Source organism: Marmota flaviventris, chromosome 1 (assembly GCF_047511675.1).
Source record: "Marmota flaviventris isolate mMarFla1 chromosome 1, mMarFla1.hap1, whole genome shotgun sequence".
Lineage (NCBI taxonomy): Eukaryota > Metazoa > Chordata > Mammalia > Rodentia > Sciuridae > Marmota > Marmota flaviventris.
Window position 1 is genome coordinate 166,061,194 of NC_092498.1, and position 17,175 is coordinate 166,078,368.

The 17,175-nt window shown below is 38.0% G+C and overlaps 1 protein-coding gene across 3 annotated transcripts; it reads right to left on the reverse strand.

The window, feature by feature from the left end:
* Positions 1-1,803: 1,803 nt before the first annotated feature.
* Positions 1,804-17,158, reverse strand: Actr8 (actin related protein 8). Of its 3 annotated transcripts, none has more exons than XM_027947836.2 (13): positions 16,957-17,158; positions 13,383-13,553; positions 12,176-12,286; positions 10,136-10,240; positions 9,581-9,754; positions 8,998-9,091; positions 8,524-8,656; positions 6,507-6,660; positions 5,437-5,532; positions 5,138-5,278; positions 3,784-4,048; positions 2,885-3,048; positions 1,804-2,086 (listed from the first exon to the last, which is right to left on the reverse strand). In XM_027947836.2, exons 1-13 carry the CDS (start codon positions 17,077-17,079, stop codon positions 1,943-1,945), a joined length of 1,875 nt encoding a protein of 624 aa, XP_027803637.1. In that variant the 5' UTR covers positions 17,080-17,158; the 3' UTR covers positions 1,804-1,942. The 3 variants fall into 3 exon arrangements, with proteins under 3 accessions (XP_027803637.1, XP_071474914.1, XP_027803638.1); XM_071618813.1 differs by having other exon boundaries at positions 13,383-13,516; positions 16,957-17,029; XM_027947837.2 differs by lacking the exon at positions 13,383-13,553.
* Between the last annotated feature and the right edge of the window lie 17 nt (positions 17,159-17,175).

The following is a 17,175-nucleotide window of genomic DNA, read 5'->3' on the forward strand; positions in this document are numbered from 1 at the left end:
TCCTGTTATTACATAATTTTTCATGTTTAAAACAAAACTACTTCTTAGTTTTTTTATTTAGGTAAACTATTGCAACTCACTTATAAAAAGATAACATTGAGAGGTAACTTTCAACCTATCAGCATTATAGAACACAAAGAGGTAAAATATTTAAAGTCTTCCAATTCTTTCCTAAAAGCATCTTTTTCTTAATACAGAGCTCACAAAAATACATTTCTATTAGATGTATTTTCCCAGGAATATTTATACAGTGTAAAAATGAATCTGCTCTGGAATGGGGGTCAATTTCAGATGGATGACTATTAAAATGTACGCATTTGCAGAACAGTCTTAAGAGACCATTTCCTCCTCCTAATAGTTGTCTTATGGATAAAATAAAAACCCAAATAAAGAGGCATAAAGTGAGAACTCACCATATCCAGCTTCATAAGCGGATACTTAGTAATAATGGCTGAAGCAGTATATTTAATGTGGCAAGGCTCATTTATTTGTCATGACAGTTTTCACAATGCCTATCAAAGAGGAGATGGATATGGCTCACATCAAAACTTGGACTAGTAATCAACTTCCTCTGAATCAGCATATACCCATTATATGTTATGTGAAGAACTATTAGAAACAACTATATACTTCTGAAATAGGCAGTTGATACTAAATTGTGTTGAAACAACCCAGAAACACAAAATCATTATTGTATAAATTTGTAAAAAAGATAATTTTCAAGTTGAAATCATACATCCCGAATAGTATTAGCAACTTAAAATTATTTTGATGTATTTGTGGACTCTTCTATTCCTAATCTACTGATGGAGTTACACAGGTTATGCTTATCTGTGCAAAATGCCTCAGTACCACATTTCTTCCTGCCTTAGACTTCTTTCTATATTACATTCTTACCTCCAACTCTTACCTTTCCCTGATTTTGTCTCTCCCCACATCTGCAGTCCTGGTCATAGTGGTGACAAGAACAGGCACCTAACAGCTGGGGTCAGGCATTCTCTCCCATCTGCCAGGTCTCTTGAGTTCCAGGTATGTGCTCACTACTGGCTCCTGTCTCCACTGAGACACCTTCTCAAAGAAGTCATGCTCAAGGCCTGGACCACTAGTGCTGATGACTATATTATTTTGATTTTGCTCCAGAGTGCTCACAGGTTAAGGGCAACTGGTCATACTGAACATAGAAATCTCCAAAAGCTTGCATCTGGTTCTTCAAATAAAGAAAAACTTGATGATCAAGTAGTAATCCTGACAGTTACCATATTATACAGCACAAGCTAACAACTCTAAATTTTATACAAATCATTTCTATATAGCTTTAAGAAGGAAAGATGTCCATTTTAGCTGTTGTCTTGCTCTTATAACAGTTTTCTTTAACCCACCCTACAGCATTTCTGATGACAGCATCTAGCCAGTAAAGCCTTAAGTTGTTGTCTCTAGAAATCTAGAATTGAATGGGTTCCTTTTTTTGTAATCCCACAGAAAATTGAAAAAAACCCAAAAACTACTTTTTTTGTATTTAGAATTCCAAGAATACATGAGTCACGTGCACAGAACTCAAGACACCTATACTATGCTAGACAAGAGGGAAATGGCACAAATGGGCCCTTCTCACAAGTCACATCGGTATGGCTGACAATGCTCAGAGGTCAACAAAAAGTTCTTCACCCCATAAAAGAAAGTTCAACAGCAACATTTTATATCACTGCGAAGCCCTGAGAAAGGGGCAGAGAGCTACAATTAAAGAGTTCATATTTATTCTTAAATGACCTGTCTTCAAAAGATTATAATTTCAAACCAATGTCATATCATGAACATAAAACTGAAATTTATTTCTTTTCCTTGACAATTAAGCATCTAGGTCAATAAATTAAAATACATACATACATATTCTTTATACCAAGAGACTTGTTTTGGTCTTCAACAGCGACTTTTCCTCCCCATTTCACCACACGAAAGCAGCTCGCTCTCGTAACATGCGGACACCAAAACGCTGCCATTCTCGCTGATAAATCCACAGTTCCTGAGTTGTATCCAAACATGCCAACACTGCCCCTCCTTTCCATGCAATCAGCCGAGGATCCATGTCCTAGACAAGTGATAGAACTGTTTTAGTATAAGCAGACAAGATGTATACTTCATTTACTTTAATCTGGGAAGGATTCCTGCTGAGTTCATGTCCTAAGAAGCTAGGTCTTCTACCCATATTAAGACACTGGGACTCATGGACAACTAAGACCTCTCTGATCTGACAAGAGAACACTTTTAATTTTTACTATTGAACATGCTACCCTTCACTACTATTCCACAACAGGCCTTTAAGCAGGAACATATATAACAAAATAATTTTGATATGTGAGTGGAATAAATACATTCCCACAATCCTTCCCTCAGAAGTAAAAGAAAATAATATCACCAGGAACTGTAGTGAGATTTAATTCAAACATGATATATTTCTAAATTCCTGGGTTTATATTTAATGAAATTCAGACACAATGTATTTCAAAATTCCTGGGTTTATACTTCTTTTCAAGATAGTTCAAACCAAAAAGATTTTTAAAGATCTTTCTAGTCCAGGGACCAGCAATAGTTCTTGACTATAAGAGGCTGTCAGGGTATGAGAGAACAGTATTCTCAACCCACCTGATTCTCTCACAAAGGTAGAAGTCAGGTGCAGCAAGGGCCAGAACCAGGAATTTAGTCACCTAGTCCAGAGCTCCTTCTGCCACATCTGTGCCACACTCAAGAGTAATTTTTGCACTTCCTCATACTCTTACAACCTCGCCTGACACAAGCCCAAACCTCCCAGGTTTTAACTGTCCACTTAGAAATAACCACTGCTGGTTTCGTTTGCATACAGTTCAATTTGCACCATGAAACAACACACCTTAGGCCTTGTAATTACATCCACATTTTCAATAATTCGCCTGAACGAAGGTGGCATTTTGTTGAGAATTCTGTGCTGTAGAAATTCTTGAGCTTTATGAAACATCAAACCACCTCCCACGACCAGGATGGAGCTGTACATCTTCTTTTTGGTATCATCAGATGCTGAAAAGACATAGATATCCCTTCCACTTACCACCACCACCACTAGGCCAAGCCACAAACATCTCTTGCTTGAACAACTGCAATAACCTCCTCAAAGATCTCCCTCTAGACCACTCTTAAACCCACACAGCCAGAGGAACCTTGTAAAACACAAATCTTGAGCATGCCGCCACCCCACCCTTCATGCCTTGTTACTCAAAGGATTAAGACCAAACCCTTCAAGGTGGACCATGAGGTCCAGTGTGGTGTGGTACTCACCTACTCTCCAGCCTCATTCCCACACTCTGGTTCCCACATCAGTCTTTGCAGCTTTCTTCCTCTGCATGGAATGTCACCCTGTTTGTCTAACAACCTGTTTGCTCTCCACCTGAGATCTCTCACATGGCTCTTCAAGAAAGCATTCCCTACTGCCCACCCTCCAAACCTTCCCCGGAGTAAGTAAAACTCCTTTATTACATCTCTAAATCAGGAGCTCTTAGGACCCTATAGTTCAACTTTGCAGCACCCACCACAATTATAATTTCTTATTTATGCAATTATGTTATTCTCCCTATGCTATACAATCAATAAGGCCAAAAACCAATTATTCTATTTCATTACTGTACTCCTAACACCTGGCAAAGCAAGGACAGAGTAGGTACTCGATAGTTTCTGAATGACCATGATACACTGCAAAAATATACCCTAAATTGAACCAATTTATTTGTTATTTCTGGTGTCCCCAAATGTGCTTACAACAGCAGTCTATGCTATGCAGGATGGCTTTGTCAAGGCCCAGGGCTTTCCCTTCAAACAGTGAGATGGCAGTTTTCCTGGACATCAGTGCAGTGAGGGCCTCCTCGGAGTCATTGCCAGCCATCAGGCAGTCTCCCTGGGAGGATCCTAAATCCACCTCCTGAGAATGGAGTCTTTCTGGAAGATCAGAGGACTGGCCACGAAGATCTCCTTCAAATCCAATGGGTTTAGATGCTGATTTTCGGTCAGCAGTAGCTTTTGCAGACTATAAATCAAAAGGATAATCAAGTAGATGGTATGACCATAACAGAACACTGTTGATATTGTCTAGCTAGATCCCACCCTTCCCTGCCTATCATGTCCCATTATGAAACAAAAGCCAGCAAGTTATACACATACTGCCCAGCACCCAATCCCAAGATAACCTAGGAGTGAGGAGTGAGCACACTCTAAAGCCAAAGCAGTCTCGGTAGGACTCAGTGTGGATCTACCACTGGTTGGATTTTGATATTAAAATGTTAGTACTGATACCATTTTTCCTGAAGTGAAATATTTCAATAGGATTCATGGGCCAACGGCTACTAGAAAATCCTCATTTTTAAGTTCTATCTACTGCTTCACATTTACCTATGGGGCAGGAACAAAGACTAGAAAAGGTTTATAGTTCTCATCTATTTTTCATCATGAGCTCTGATATTTCATTAGCAGGTAAAAGCTTCATTTTATGCTCCTACAGCAGACCTCTTATTACTGAAACTAGTTTTGAACAAAAAAATTCAGCTCTTTGCCCATGCCATATACCTTTTACAACGTAATTAATTATAAAGTAGGTGAGATGCTACTGAAAATACTACTGAATCAATATTTAGTAGCAGATAATGTAAGTAAATAATATTATGGCAAAAGAAAAGTGTTTTCATTAACTTTTTAAGTACATGGCATGGCATTCAGAAAACTGAATTAATGCCTGAATAAAGAAGTCTGTCATCTGGATTTAAAGTCAGACTTTAATCAGGCATTGTAATCCCAGCTATTCAAAGGTTGAGGCAGGAAGATTGCCAGTTTGAGGCAAGGCTGGGCAACTTTGTGAAATTCTATCTCAAAATAAAAAATAAAAAAGGGATAGGGATATAGCTCAGTTGTAGAGCATTTGTCTAGCCTGTTGAAGGCCCTGGGGTCAACCTCCAATACTGTAAAAGACAAAATAAAATTCACACTTCATCTCTAGTTCTACAAGCAGTATCAGGGTTAGTCTGTTGAAGACCGAAATAAATGATCAGTGATCTATTAATTCTGGGCAAACTTCTCCTGCAGGATCAAAATTGTCTCTTCTCCCACCAGAATTACTATGAACCTGTTCTTGCTTGCTCTGTGTAGCCAGTAGATAATGCTCATCATGAGGATCCTCAGGATCACCCTGGGATCTGTGCTGCAAAGTTGTCATTTTCTGTCCAACAATTCCAAAAGTTGCGGGGTAAAACAAAGCCATTGGAGCCTAAGCATGAAAAAGAAAAAAAGAATCAGAAAGATACTGCCTCCAACTTCCAACTAGCAAACTCACCATGTTCCCAGCAAGTGCACATTCTCCCAGTGTGATTGATTGAGCCTGGATAGATTTCTTTTTACCCAAGATATACACATCTATGGGGTTACCTGGAGTTTTTCATCTCCTAACCGAAACTGGTAAAGCAGGGCAGGAGAATCTGGATGGCGAATCTGAAACTCATGGTCCTGAAGCCCAGAGATGTCCTGATTCCAGGAAAAGATGCTGTCAGTAAATCAGTAAGAATGCATGTAAACTCCTCAAATTATGCATAAGCCTCTCCATCTCTAAATTTTACAATAAAAAGGCCACCCTACAACCCTGTACCACTCTCACTATACTTAATAAAAAAAAGTTCCAAACTGGGTGTGGGGGCAAACGCCTGGCAAATTCAAAGCCAACCTCAGCAACTTAGCGAGACCCTAAGCACCTTTGCAAGACCATGTCTCAAATAAAAGGAATTAAAAAGGGGTTGGGGATGTGGCTCAGTGGTTAAACACCCCTGGGTTAAATCCCAGGTACCAAAAAAAAAAAACCAAAAACCCAAGAATTCTGTTGTTCTTTGCTTTCCTATTTAACACTTCTGAAATGTATATCATCTGCAGTTTTCATTTTTGATAAACATTAATACAAAGAGTGACCTCAATCAATAAGCAAATTCTCTCAACTTATATCTAGACCCTTTTTATGTTTCTTAGAGTCTTAAAACTCAGAATTCTATTATCTGAAAAAGTAGAGGAAAAAAAGTCAAATACAAAAAGTAAAAAAGGTAGCCAACCCATATCTAATATATGTATGCATATATTATATATACACATATAGATATATGATTTAAAGGTTAACTCTTCACAATACTAAGAAAGTGCTTCAAAATTTAATAAAAATGTCCACATCTATGTATTTTTGTTACATTTATTATACCTAAAATTTTATCTTCATTCTTATCAGAGTGATTAGACACCTTCAGAGAAAAATGTGCTAAATTCTCCTAAAAAACAACCTGTGCATTCTGGGTTCAAGAGAGTCTTGACCATATCAAAAAGCTCTCACCCCCTTGAGAGCAAAGCTTCTAGGCTTTATTAATTGGGTTAAAAGAGCAGTATAATTAATCTTAAAATACCTTTTAAATATTACATTTTCTCTAGAAACAAAAAAATGATAGGTAATATTTTGTTCCCACCTGGTCTAAATGACAAAAAGTTTCTTTAAGGTGCTGCAGAAGAAGGCAATCCATTTTATTTGTTAACTGGCATTCTCTGTAAGGGAATCCAGCTCGTTGCATGAGCCAATAAAAACATCTTGACACGTCAGATCCTCCATAGGCCAGACAAAGCCTAAAGTTAAAAGGGCAGACTGTTAAATCTGTGAGTTAGGAAGGTGCAAAGAGTGCTTCAAGAACTCCTTTAGGCATAGTACAACACAAAAATTTTCAAATGTTTATTGTAAGAACTGAATGGAAGAATGGAATAGATAGTAGAAGGGACAAAGGGAACTTGAGCCAAAACCAGTTGACAGGGCACCTGGAAGCAGTCATTTCTAAACCCTAATGATATGAACATGCTTTTTGCTGTTTGCAAAAAGTTTTCAAAACACAGAATATACATTATTAAATCCAACTCATTTTCAAGTCAATGGACTTTCGCTAGATCACAGTTGTTTGGCTGGCTGCACTCACAAGCATGCAGAGGTAACAACATAAGACAAACTTATGAGGGAAAGACTTAGGGAAACTGTTCACTAACTGAAAGTTTCTATAACTTAAGAAGACCACTGTAAAATTATTTTAATGGTAATAAACCTGGGTCCAGTATTTTCTCCATACTTTGAGAACAACAATGGCAGAGCCACGCTAGCTCATACTGGGTTTTATCTATTTAGTTTTATACACACACACACAAAACACACACACACTCTTTTTTTTTTTTTCAGTTGTAGATGGACACAATACCTTCATTTTTAGAAATAATGGTGGAATGTGATGATCATTATTATCCAAAGTACATGTATAAAGACATGAATTGGTGTGAATATATTTTGTATACAACCAGAGATATGAAAAATTGTGCTCCATATATGTAATAAGAATTGTAATGCAATCCACTGTCATACATAAATTAAAAAAAAATTTTTAAAGTAAAAAAAAAACTGTTTGGTTATGTTTCATTTACATAATGACTCTATCCAATTGCCAATTATAGTTTTTAGACAGTTTACATTTTATTACATCTATATATTATTGTAATCAGTTCTTTTTAGTTTCCCAAAGATTTTTTTTCTGATGGTCAATGATTTGTTTTTATAATTACTCTGTTCAGAAAAATCAGTTATATTTCCTATGTAGTGTATGTACATGTATGTATTTGCACAGAAATATCTTGTTTTTATGTAATTAGATGCAGCTGTTTTAATGAATTGGGATGAATAAAGGAAAAGTGATGAGCTATACGAGAGCATAAAATAAACAAAAACAATGTCAAAAAGAAAAAAAAAAACCTTTATTTATTTTTTTATGTGGTGCTAAGGATCAAACCCCACAGCCTCACATGTTCTAGGCAAGCGCTCTACCACTGAGCTACAACCCCAGCCCTCATACTGGGTTTTAGAATGTCTTGTAAATTGGGATTGGAGGCAGTAGATTAACCTTTTCATGACCGCCTTGAATCCTGTTTATATTCATTTCTTCTGTACCTGAGACTTAATCTACCTAAAGTAAGAGACAGAAGAAAGCTGTCTTAGGACCACAAAACGATGCACAGAATCCATTCCTGTACTACCCAAGTGGCTTTACCTGCATAAAGATGTCTTAGGAAGGACATGCAGCAAACGTGCTCCTGCCATTTATTTTATTAACTCGTTACCACTGATGACACCATGAGAAAACAGCCATCCTTTGCTGTTAGGGTGTGATTAGCTTTTCTATGGCAGGCCACAGTAAAAGAAATGAAGTTAACATTCACACTTCCTCTATGGGAAAGCATACAATACAAGCCAGGACTTTCAGGAGCCACTGACATGGATTCACACTAGAAAGTTCCAATAAGGGCAATCATTTGTTTTTAGTCTTGCTAGAATTTATACTCCCCAAATCTTGCTGGTTTCCTATGCCGACTTTTAAATATATAATTTCTTAACCCTAATGATATGAACAGACTTTGAAGGAAGAGGGAATAGGAAACATCATCTCACAAGTTCCTTACCGCGTGTTCCGATGAGACACCCCATCCTCCACACAGCACACGCTTGTCTTCTGGTCCCCAACATCTACAATACATGTGCTGCTTAAGCCACTTCCAAAGGTAGCACAGACAGACTCCTGATGGACCACAATCCCTAAGAAACAAAAAGCAGAGGACCAATCAGCTAGAGAGCAGTACAGATTGTAAAAACGATTAACTAAAGTCAGGAGCCTAGAAACTTTTAGGAATGTATCTGCATTAATCTTTTCAGAATAAGCATTTAAATGAATCAGTGAATTAGATTAACTTTGCCACTGAAAAAGAACAATTTCATTTCAAGTAGGGCTCACTGCAGGACTAGGGGTGTAGCTCAGTGGTACAGTGCTTCCCTAGCATGCATGAAATCCAGGGTTTGAACTCCAATACCACAAGTAATTAGATAAATAAAATTTTTAAAAAATTTGTAAATAAGTCTCACTAGAATATCCCACATACCTGAAAAACCCATCTTCATCAATATCATATTCACTAGTTCTTTCACATGCTGTTTATTATAGATATCAGGAATTAATAGGATACATCTATAATACTAAAAAGAACAAAGAAAAAAAGGTGGAAGCGTTAACACATCCAGTCAAGTCCAATCCCACCACACCTGTCCTTATGGAGGCGTCCCTACACAGGAGCAGCAGTTACGGCTAATGGCTCTGAGGAAAAACTTGAACACATGTGCAATCCTTTAACATTTTCTGTTTCTTCATGAAACCCAAAGTCTCCCCCCACCACACTTGGAATCATCTCAGATTTGTAAAATGAAAGATAAGACAACTAATGTGTCTGAGTAGAGACAGAAAACATAAACATGAGCAAGCTTGCTGACTTCCAAACAGCACTGAGACACCCCAAAGCAAAACATTAAAAAATAAGACATCAGAAAGGAACTAATTGAGGAAGACCACCACCCTAAGGATGAGAATGCTTCAAGAAGGACACTGTATCACAAACAACTTGGTAAAGTCTATTTGTGTTGACCAAGAATCTTTAAGACAATCCAAATTAACTGGGAATTTTAGCTCACCTTTAAGTCTTTCAGTGGGATTTCCAAGTACTTTTGTATTGCATGAGACCATATTACTTCAATATCTGCTAGAACAGCTGTAAGGGAGCCCCCAGGTCCCGGGTGAATATTTAACTGGCCTCTTCTGATAGGCCAATGGATATTGTAACAATCCAATGGATTAACATACAAGGCCTAGAAAAGGCAGGGAAGGAAAGAGGTATATTTTAAAAACTCTTCTCCTGGAGTCAAAAATCTAAGACCAGAATTAATATTAACATTTCTGAATGAGGAGCTGGGGAATGTAGCTCAGCAGCACTTGCCTAACATGCCTGAGGTCCTGAGTTCAATCTCCAGCACTGGGGGGTGCGGGGGGGAATACTAAGAACAACAATTTCTGAATGTTTTAGATGTTGAATGTGAAATATTTAACAACCCAGGTATCAGTGTGAATATCTGATCCTCAAAGCAGAATAACCAAATGTTAAGAAACAATCAGAACTTGGTAGCAAAGTGGATTTTAAGAGAAAGATCACGTTTTTTCTTTTTTCATTTCACTGTAAAGACATTTCTTACCTCTTCTCCTACCAAATACTCAGGGTGATGAGACGTGTTTGTCCACTTATTTCCAGAACAGTGATCTAAAATTGCAGGCCGCATTTGTTTGTTGTAGGAACGTGCCTGAAAAAAAAGAAAAAGAAAATTAGTTGCATTTACACAAGAAGGGGAGGAGGGCAGCATTAAGAATCCCTTTTGTTTCTCCCATTCACAGATCAATTTTAATCACAGATCCAAAATACTGGGGAAAATATTCACTAGTCACCGAAAGATTTTCTTGTCCTTTTCCACAATCTTGGTTTTTCCCATGATTTTCACACCTGTTTTGTTATTTATAGACAGTCCAAAATTAAAACTATATACTGCTTAAAGATGAATATAAATCTATATGTAAATCTAACTCATGTCTGCATTGGTTTATATTAAATTGAAGAATACAGTTAAGAATACAGCTTCCTACCAAGATCCTAGATTACACACTCTCCAGTAAAATATAAACTTTTATAAACTTGGTTAATAAACTACCTTATAAGTTAGTTGGCTTGCCTAAGCATTTGTGACACTGATTCAAGTATTCTAGTATTCAATATACAGTTAAGAAAGGAGTTTCTTTCTTTTTAAAGGAAATCTCATCTTGTATTTGCAGAATAAAAGGGAAAACGTGTGAATGGTATTATAGTCATGTGCCACGTAATGATATTTTGGTCAATAATAGGCCACATATAAGACAGTGGACCCATAACATTATAATGGAGCTGAAAAATTCCAACCACCTACTAACTCATGACATTACTCACTCATTTGTGGTGATGCTGGTATAAACAAATGTACTGCTCTTCCAGTCACACAAAAGTAAAACACGAACAATTAGGTATAGTACTTAAACTTGATATTCATAATAAACTATGTTAATGGTTTATATATTTATACCATTCTTTTATAGAGTATATTCCATATATGTGTATAAAATATTTAATATAAAATATTATTTTATATGTATATAGTACATATATTTTATATTTATTTATAAAAGTTAACTGTAAAAGATTCTCAGGGTCCTTCAGGAGATATTCCAGGAAAAGACACTGTTATCATAGTTCCATGTGTTATTACCCATGAAGTCCTCCCAGTGGAATAAGATGTGGGGGTAGAAGACAGTAATACTGATGATCCTTACCCCATGCTGGCTTAACGTGTGTGTTAAGATTTTAACCAAGAAAAGTTTAAAAGAAAAAAAATTTAAATAGAAAAAAACATAGATAAGGATATAAAGAAAATTTTTATACATCTGTACCATGTTTGTATCTTAAGCTGTATTATAAAAAAACTGAAGAAGTTACAGCAAAGTGGCTAAGTATGGAGCTGCAACCTATAACCCCAGGTATTGGGAGGCTAAGATAGAAGAACTGCAAGTTTGAGGCTAACCTCAAGGCAACTTGGTGAAACCTTGTCTCAAAAAGAAAAAATATGTGTGTGTGTGTGTGTGTGTATGGGCTGAGATGTAGCTCGGTGGTAGAGCACTTCTGGGTTCAATCTCCAGTACTGTTTTTTTTTTTTAAAGGTTTTAGTAAAGCTAAATTTGTTTCTGAAAAAAAAAAAAAAATTAAGTGTTGCCTATGTGTACAATGTTTATAAAGTGTACAGTAGTGTACAGTGACATCCTAGGCCTTCATTCTCACCACTCACTGTCTCACCCAGGGAGACTTCCAGTTATGCAAACTCTGTTCATGATAAATACCCTACACGGGTATACTTTTATCTTTTATTCTGCATTTTTACTGTACTTTTTATGTTTAGATACACATATACCTTCCATTTTATTACAACTGCCTATAGTATTCAATACAATAACATGCTACACAGGTTTATGGCCTGAGAGCAATAAGCTATGCCATATGGCATAAGTGTGTAGGCAGCTAGATCATCTAGGTTTGTGTGAGTCCACCCTGTTATTTGCACAATAGCCCACATTGAGAGACATATGATAATATGTCCCCATTGAGAGACATATGATAATAAAAGTGGAAAAGAATAAATGGGAAGAAAAAGTTGACTAACCTGTTCAGGAGACACAGGAATTCGTCTTGTGCCATTTGACATTTTTTTAGACCATATTGCTTGATCCACCATTTTAAGGCCATTTTGTCTTTGTTCATTACTTTCAGGTTTCTGAGGGGAAAAAATTGAAAGATGAGCAGAATAAAGGACTTAGTGAAAAGAGAAAGCTACTATTTAATCCATCATTAGGAACTACTCCCTCATCAACAAACAGCATTTCCTTAATCTCTGTCATTTGCAGTAATTTACAGGATTCCAAGTAATCTTTTATTGTAAATAAAAAAGTCAAAAATGAAACTCTGACCAAACCCTAAATATTAGCAAAAATCTATATCCTCAAGAGACTTTTGATTGTTAAAATTTTTCACAGCACTAATCAAAGCACATCTACTTCATGTTTACAAAGTATTTCAGAGATTCTTCCATACATCTGTATTTCTCATGTTTACAATTTTGTAACAATGTCACATTCCTTCTACATATTGTATTTTGATTAACCAAATATACAAGTTACTAAGATTTTGTGGACTCTTACATGGGCGAGTTATAATTAAATTTATAACTGGACTTCAGTAGTCTGCTAGTTATACCAAACAAGAGAATCCTAAAGGTTACCATCACAATTACAAAAATTTAAATTTCTAAAACTGTCCTTAACTTAAAACTTGAAAGCTAAAAGTGAATCATGACGCAATATGCAGATTTAACAGCTAACAAATTTTTTTCTAATAATTACCATCTGCAAAATAAGATTGAGTGAATGCTTACTTCAGGGAAATTATTTTTTTTGTCTTGAAATTATAATTTGATCTAAGACTATAGTAAGTGGTTGGCCATAGCAGTTCAATTTGCTAATGGTTTTAAAATATGAGTTGGATTTAAAGTATAAGTGTTTAGAAAAGAAAATACAGTTATCAGTTAATAAAAACCCATATCATTTTAAGTGACAATTCTATAACTTCCATTAAAGATCACCTTTATCAATATCCAATTAATCTTAATCAGTTAAACTGAATTTATTTTTGTTGTAACTAATTCTTCACAATCTAAATCAACAGTTCAGATAAAAAATGACAGCTGTTATTATTTTAAAACACAGTAAAGCTATGAGGATGTTTGTTCAAGATTCCCAGATACTCTTGGGTGTCTAAGCCCTCACAAGGAAACAACCTTGGGCTTTCTCTCCAGGTCCACTATTTTGACTTACATTTAGTCCTTCCCTTAAGAGCCAATTGTCCTTGTATAGGGGCTGCCCTTGTTGTTTGTGTCTTCTTGCAATGACATGAGGAATGCTGGCAGGGAGTGTGTCTGTGGCTCGACCAATTCTCAAAGTTGTTGAACCTGGATGTATTACAACAATGAAGTTGCTCTGGATTTGCTGCAAATGTGAAACACAGGTGTGTGATCTCAGTAAATACTATACAGGTGTAAATTAATCAATCCATTGGTAACAAACTAAGTTTCCTGTAAAGACTACTGGACTCAAGAGTATCAAAATAATTCAGTAGAGGAGTTGAGAAATATCCAATTACTGCTCTCCATCTTTTTGTATCTGTATGCTCTTGATCTGACTCAGAGTGCATCCAGCTAAACAAATATTTGCTTAAATTAAACAAAATTATCCAACATAAATTAACACATAAATACTGAGTGATTATGTGCCAGAGACTATGGGTACGATGATGACTAGGATGAAGTTTCTACCACCCATCTAATTACTAAGGAAGACAATTAAACAAGGTATAGAGTGTGGAAGAATATGGAGAATACTATGTTCTAAGATCCATATGAATGACCTAAAACATTTGTTAAGGTTAAAAAAACAAAAAATGTCCTAAGTTTTCTGATTCAGAAACTCCAGGGAGAACACCTAAGAACTGACAATTTTAAAAAGCTCCTGAGGTGACTAATAAAAATTACTTAGGTTTGATGGAAGGGGTCAGAGAAGGAATTAATGGAATTATTATTTTGTAATGCTGGAAACTAAGACTTTATATGTTAATCACTTCAGAATGTGTCCACCAAATGTATTTTGGTGTCATTATTTTTAAAACAAGGTTACCCTTGTTGGTTCTGTATTATTTACCTGACATAGCAAGAGCTATCCTCACAAATCAGAAAACTTTGCTGCAATTCACAATCCATCCTTGGATAATGGTGAACAAGGACTGACAAAGCAGCACAAATCCAGGACGGTGGCAATAACTGTGGGCTTTACTTTTACATGACAATCATTTCAGCTCAATAAATCTGAAGAGGGCAGAATACAGAATTACTTGGGAGAACTTCTGCTACATGAACTTGTTGAAGGTTCCAAATTTCAGTAGGGAATAAGAGAAGGGACTGACAATCTTTTTCACTTAGTTAAGAATTGCAATTCCAGCCTGACTCTTTAGTACCTATTTTACCCTGACATCAAGTTACAGTTGTCTTCTTACCCGTCTTCCTTCAAAACAGTTCTGTGGATTGTCAATAAGTTCAGAACCTCTGCCTAATTCTCTAGCTTCACTCCAGAACCACTTTCATTTTAACCTCTTTAATCTTAATCTATATTCCTTTTTTAGATGGGGTCTTGTTATGTTGCCAGGCTGGCCTCAAAAACACAAACCTCCTGCCTCAGCCTCCCAAGTAGCTGGAGTTACATGTGTGCACCATCGAGTCTGGTTCCTCTTGAATTCTTAACTCACTGACTTTGGAGCCTTCAAACAGACAACTCCTTTGCTTGAAATGTTCTCTCCTGCCTCTAAGTGTTACTCCTCCTTCAGGTCTGAAGTTAAATGTCATCAGACAAGATTTGCTGCCCACATCCCCAGCAATCTTATGGTATTCCTTCCTTTATGACATTGTCACTTCTGTAACTATTTATTGTTTGCTCTCTCAACATACAATAAACTTTCCATGAGAAGGGACACCTGTCCCGTTCACTAATCTATATCCCAACATATGGGTGACAGGAGCCTGGGAGGTTATTTGTTGAATCACAATGGCATCATTCTTAAGAACCAAGGTGTTGAGCAGTACTTTCCCAAGCTATTCTGTGTAAGGCAGACATTTGTCCAACATATTGGGGTAAACAGATGAGGCTGCCCAACATCAGGGATACCTGTACCTCATTAACAGCTTACAATCTGCAGCATGTTGACTGGGAAGCTCTGGAGTAGAAAATGCAGCTTCTTAGAGTGTGGACAAATATTTTTTGGTAATCACATATTTAATGTATTAAAAAAATGGATACATTCCACACATTATTTCTCTGGATTAAGTCTTGTTTTCTTAAAAAAAAACAAATCTTACTACATTAAACAATATAGGTATCACAGAGAACATGGAAAAACTAAAGGGTGCTACACACACTGACTGCTGTAGTGCTTAAGGGCCCAGGCTCAGGATTCATAAATCTGGCTGCAAATTCAGAAGCTACTTCTTTGCTCTGATTACATTCCTATCTCAAGCACTCTTGTGAGGATGAAATGAATTAATCATTAATCATGCAGCCCAGCCATAGGAGGTATGGAGAGAAGCACTTAATACAGGAAGCCTTCCAAAAGTTCTCCATTGCCTTCAGAAGATGCCATATTCCAGCTTATATGATCCTCACAATATGGCTTCTGCTATCTTCCTCAATTCCAGACATCCTAATTTACTGCCTATCCTCTCTAGGCCCAAGTGTCTTCCATGCTGTTCTCCTTCCCTTTCTGAACTTCCCCTGCTAACTCCTAATTATCTTCAGGTTTCAGTCCAGATGTTACCTCCTTTGGAGAAACCTGCCCTGTCAGGGCAGAAGGAAGTGCCTGCTGTCTGCTGTATAATCCTCTGCACTAGCCCATTCCACACCATGTTCTGTTATCTGTGCCCCCCACAACAGCAAGCTCTACTAGGAATAGGCTCCTGTATAAAGTGGGAGAATGACAGGGAGTAGAAACAGGCAAGGCCACTACAGACCATCTAGCCTGCTCCTTCAACTGGAGAAACCAGGCTTCTGCAACAGTAATAATTACCCCCGAGGGCTTCCCATGTGCCAGGCACTCTGCTAGGCATTTTACAACTGTTCTAACCCACCCATGGGTGAGGAAGCTGGCTCAGATGACAACGTGAAATTCTGAGCATTTAATGCCTCCTTATTTCTTTGTGAATTATGCATTGTCTTTTCCAGTTTTCCTATGAGAAGGTGTTTTCTTCACTGATGAATAAAGTGCTTGCAAATGTACAATAAAGCTCCTCTCATGCCAAGCTAATGCAAATTTGTTTTTCCTGGTAAATCTGACTTAATCTTGTTCTCTTCTGAACAGGCAGGTCTCAATCTCTACTTTAGAGAAAAAAGTCCACCTTCTCCTTGCTTTGAAGTTTGAAGAATCTTTGCTAACAATGGAAAACACCTGAACATGTAACAATCATCAGCTGCAGCTCCCCGTGGACCAGCCGGGTGCTAAACTCTCCCTGAGGCCATGTAAAGCTCAGAGCAACTTGGGAGGCACGTGATAGCACGGTCGTAGTTTCCGGGACGCGGGGCTCAGAACCTGGCGGAGCCGGCGAGAGGAACGCGGAGCTCGCGCACTGACCGCCAGACTCTGCTGCGCACCGCGTTCCCTCAAAGCCCGCGACCGGCGCGAAACGACCACTTCGCGGCACCACCCACTAGTGATACAATCCTCTAGGGGGGAAACCCGACCCCTTCCAACGGCTGCCAGGCCTCCCTTCCTCGGCCGCGTTCTGAGCCCCGGCCTGGCCCCAGAGGACCTAGGCTAGGCGTGGGGTCCTGAGTCCAGCCCGCGGCGCCCCACCTCCTGCAGCGATTCCGGCACCAGCGCAGGCACGATGGGCCGCTTCACGCCGCGCTGCTCCTTCTCCTTCTCCCCGCCCTTCTCCTTCCCGTTTTCTGCGTCCCCCTTCTCAGCCTGGGTCATCGTGGCGGCGGACGCCCACCAGCCTCTTCCTCAGCTAGACCTCCAGAGCGGAAAGGCCACCGCGCAGGCGCAATTTCCCGCAGGGCTGCCCACAAT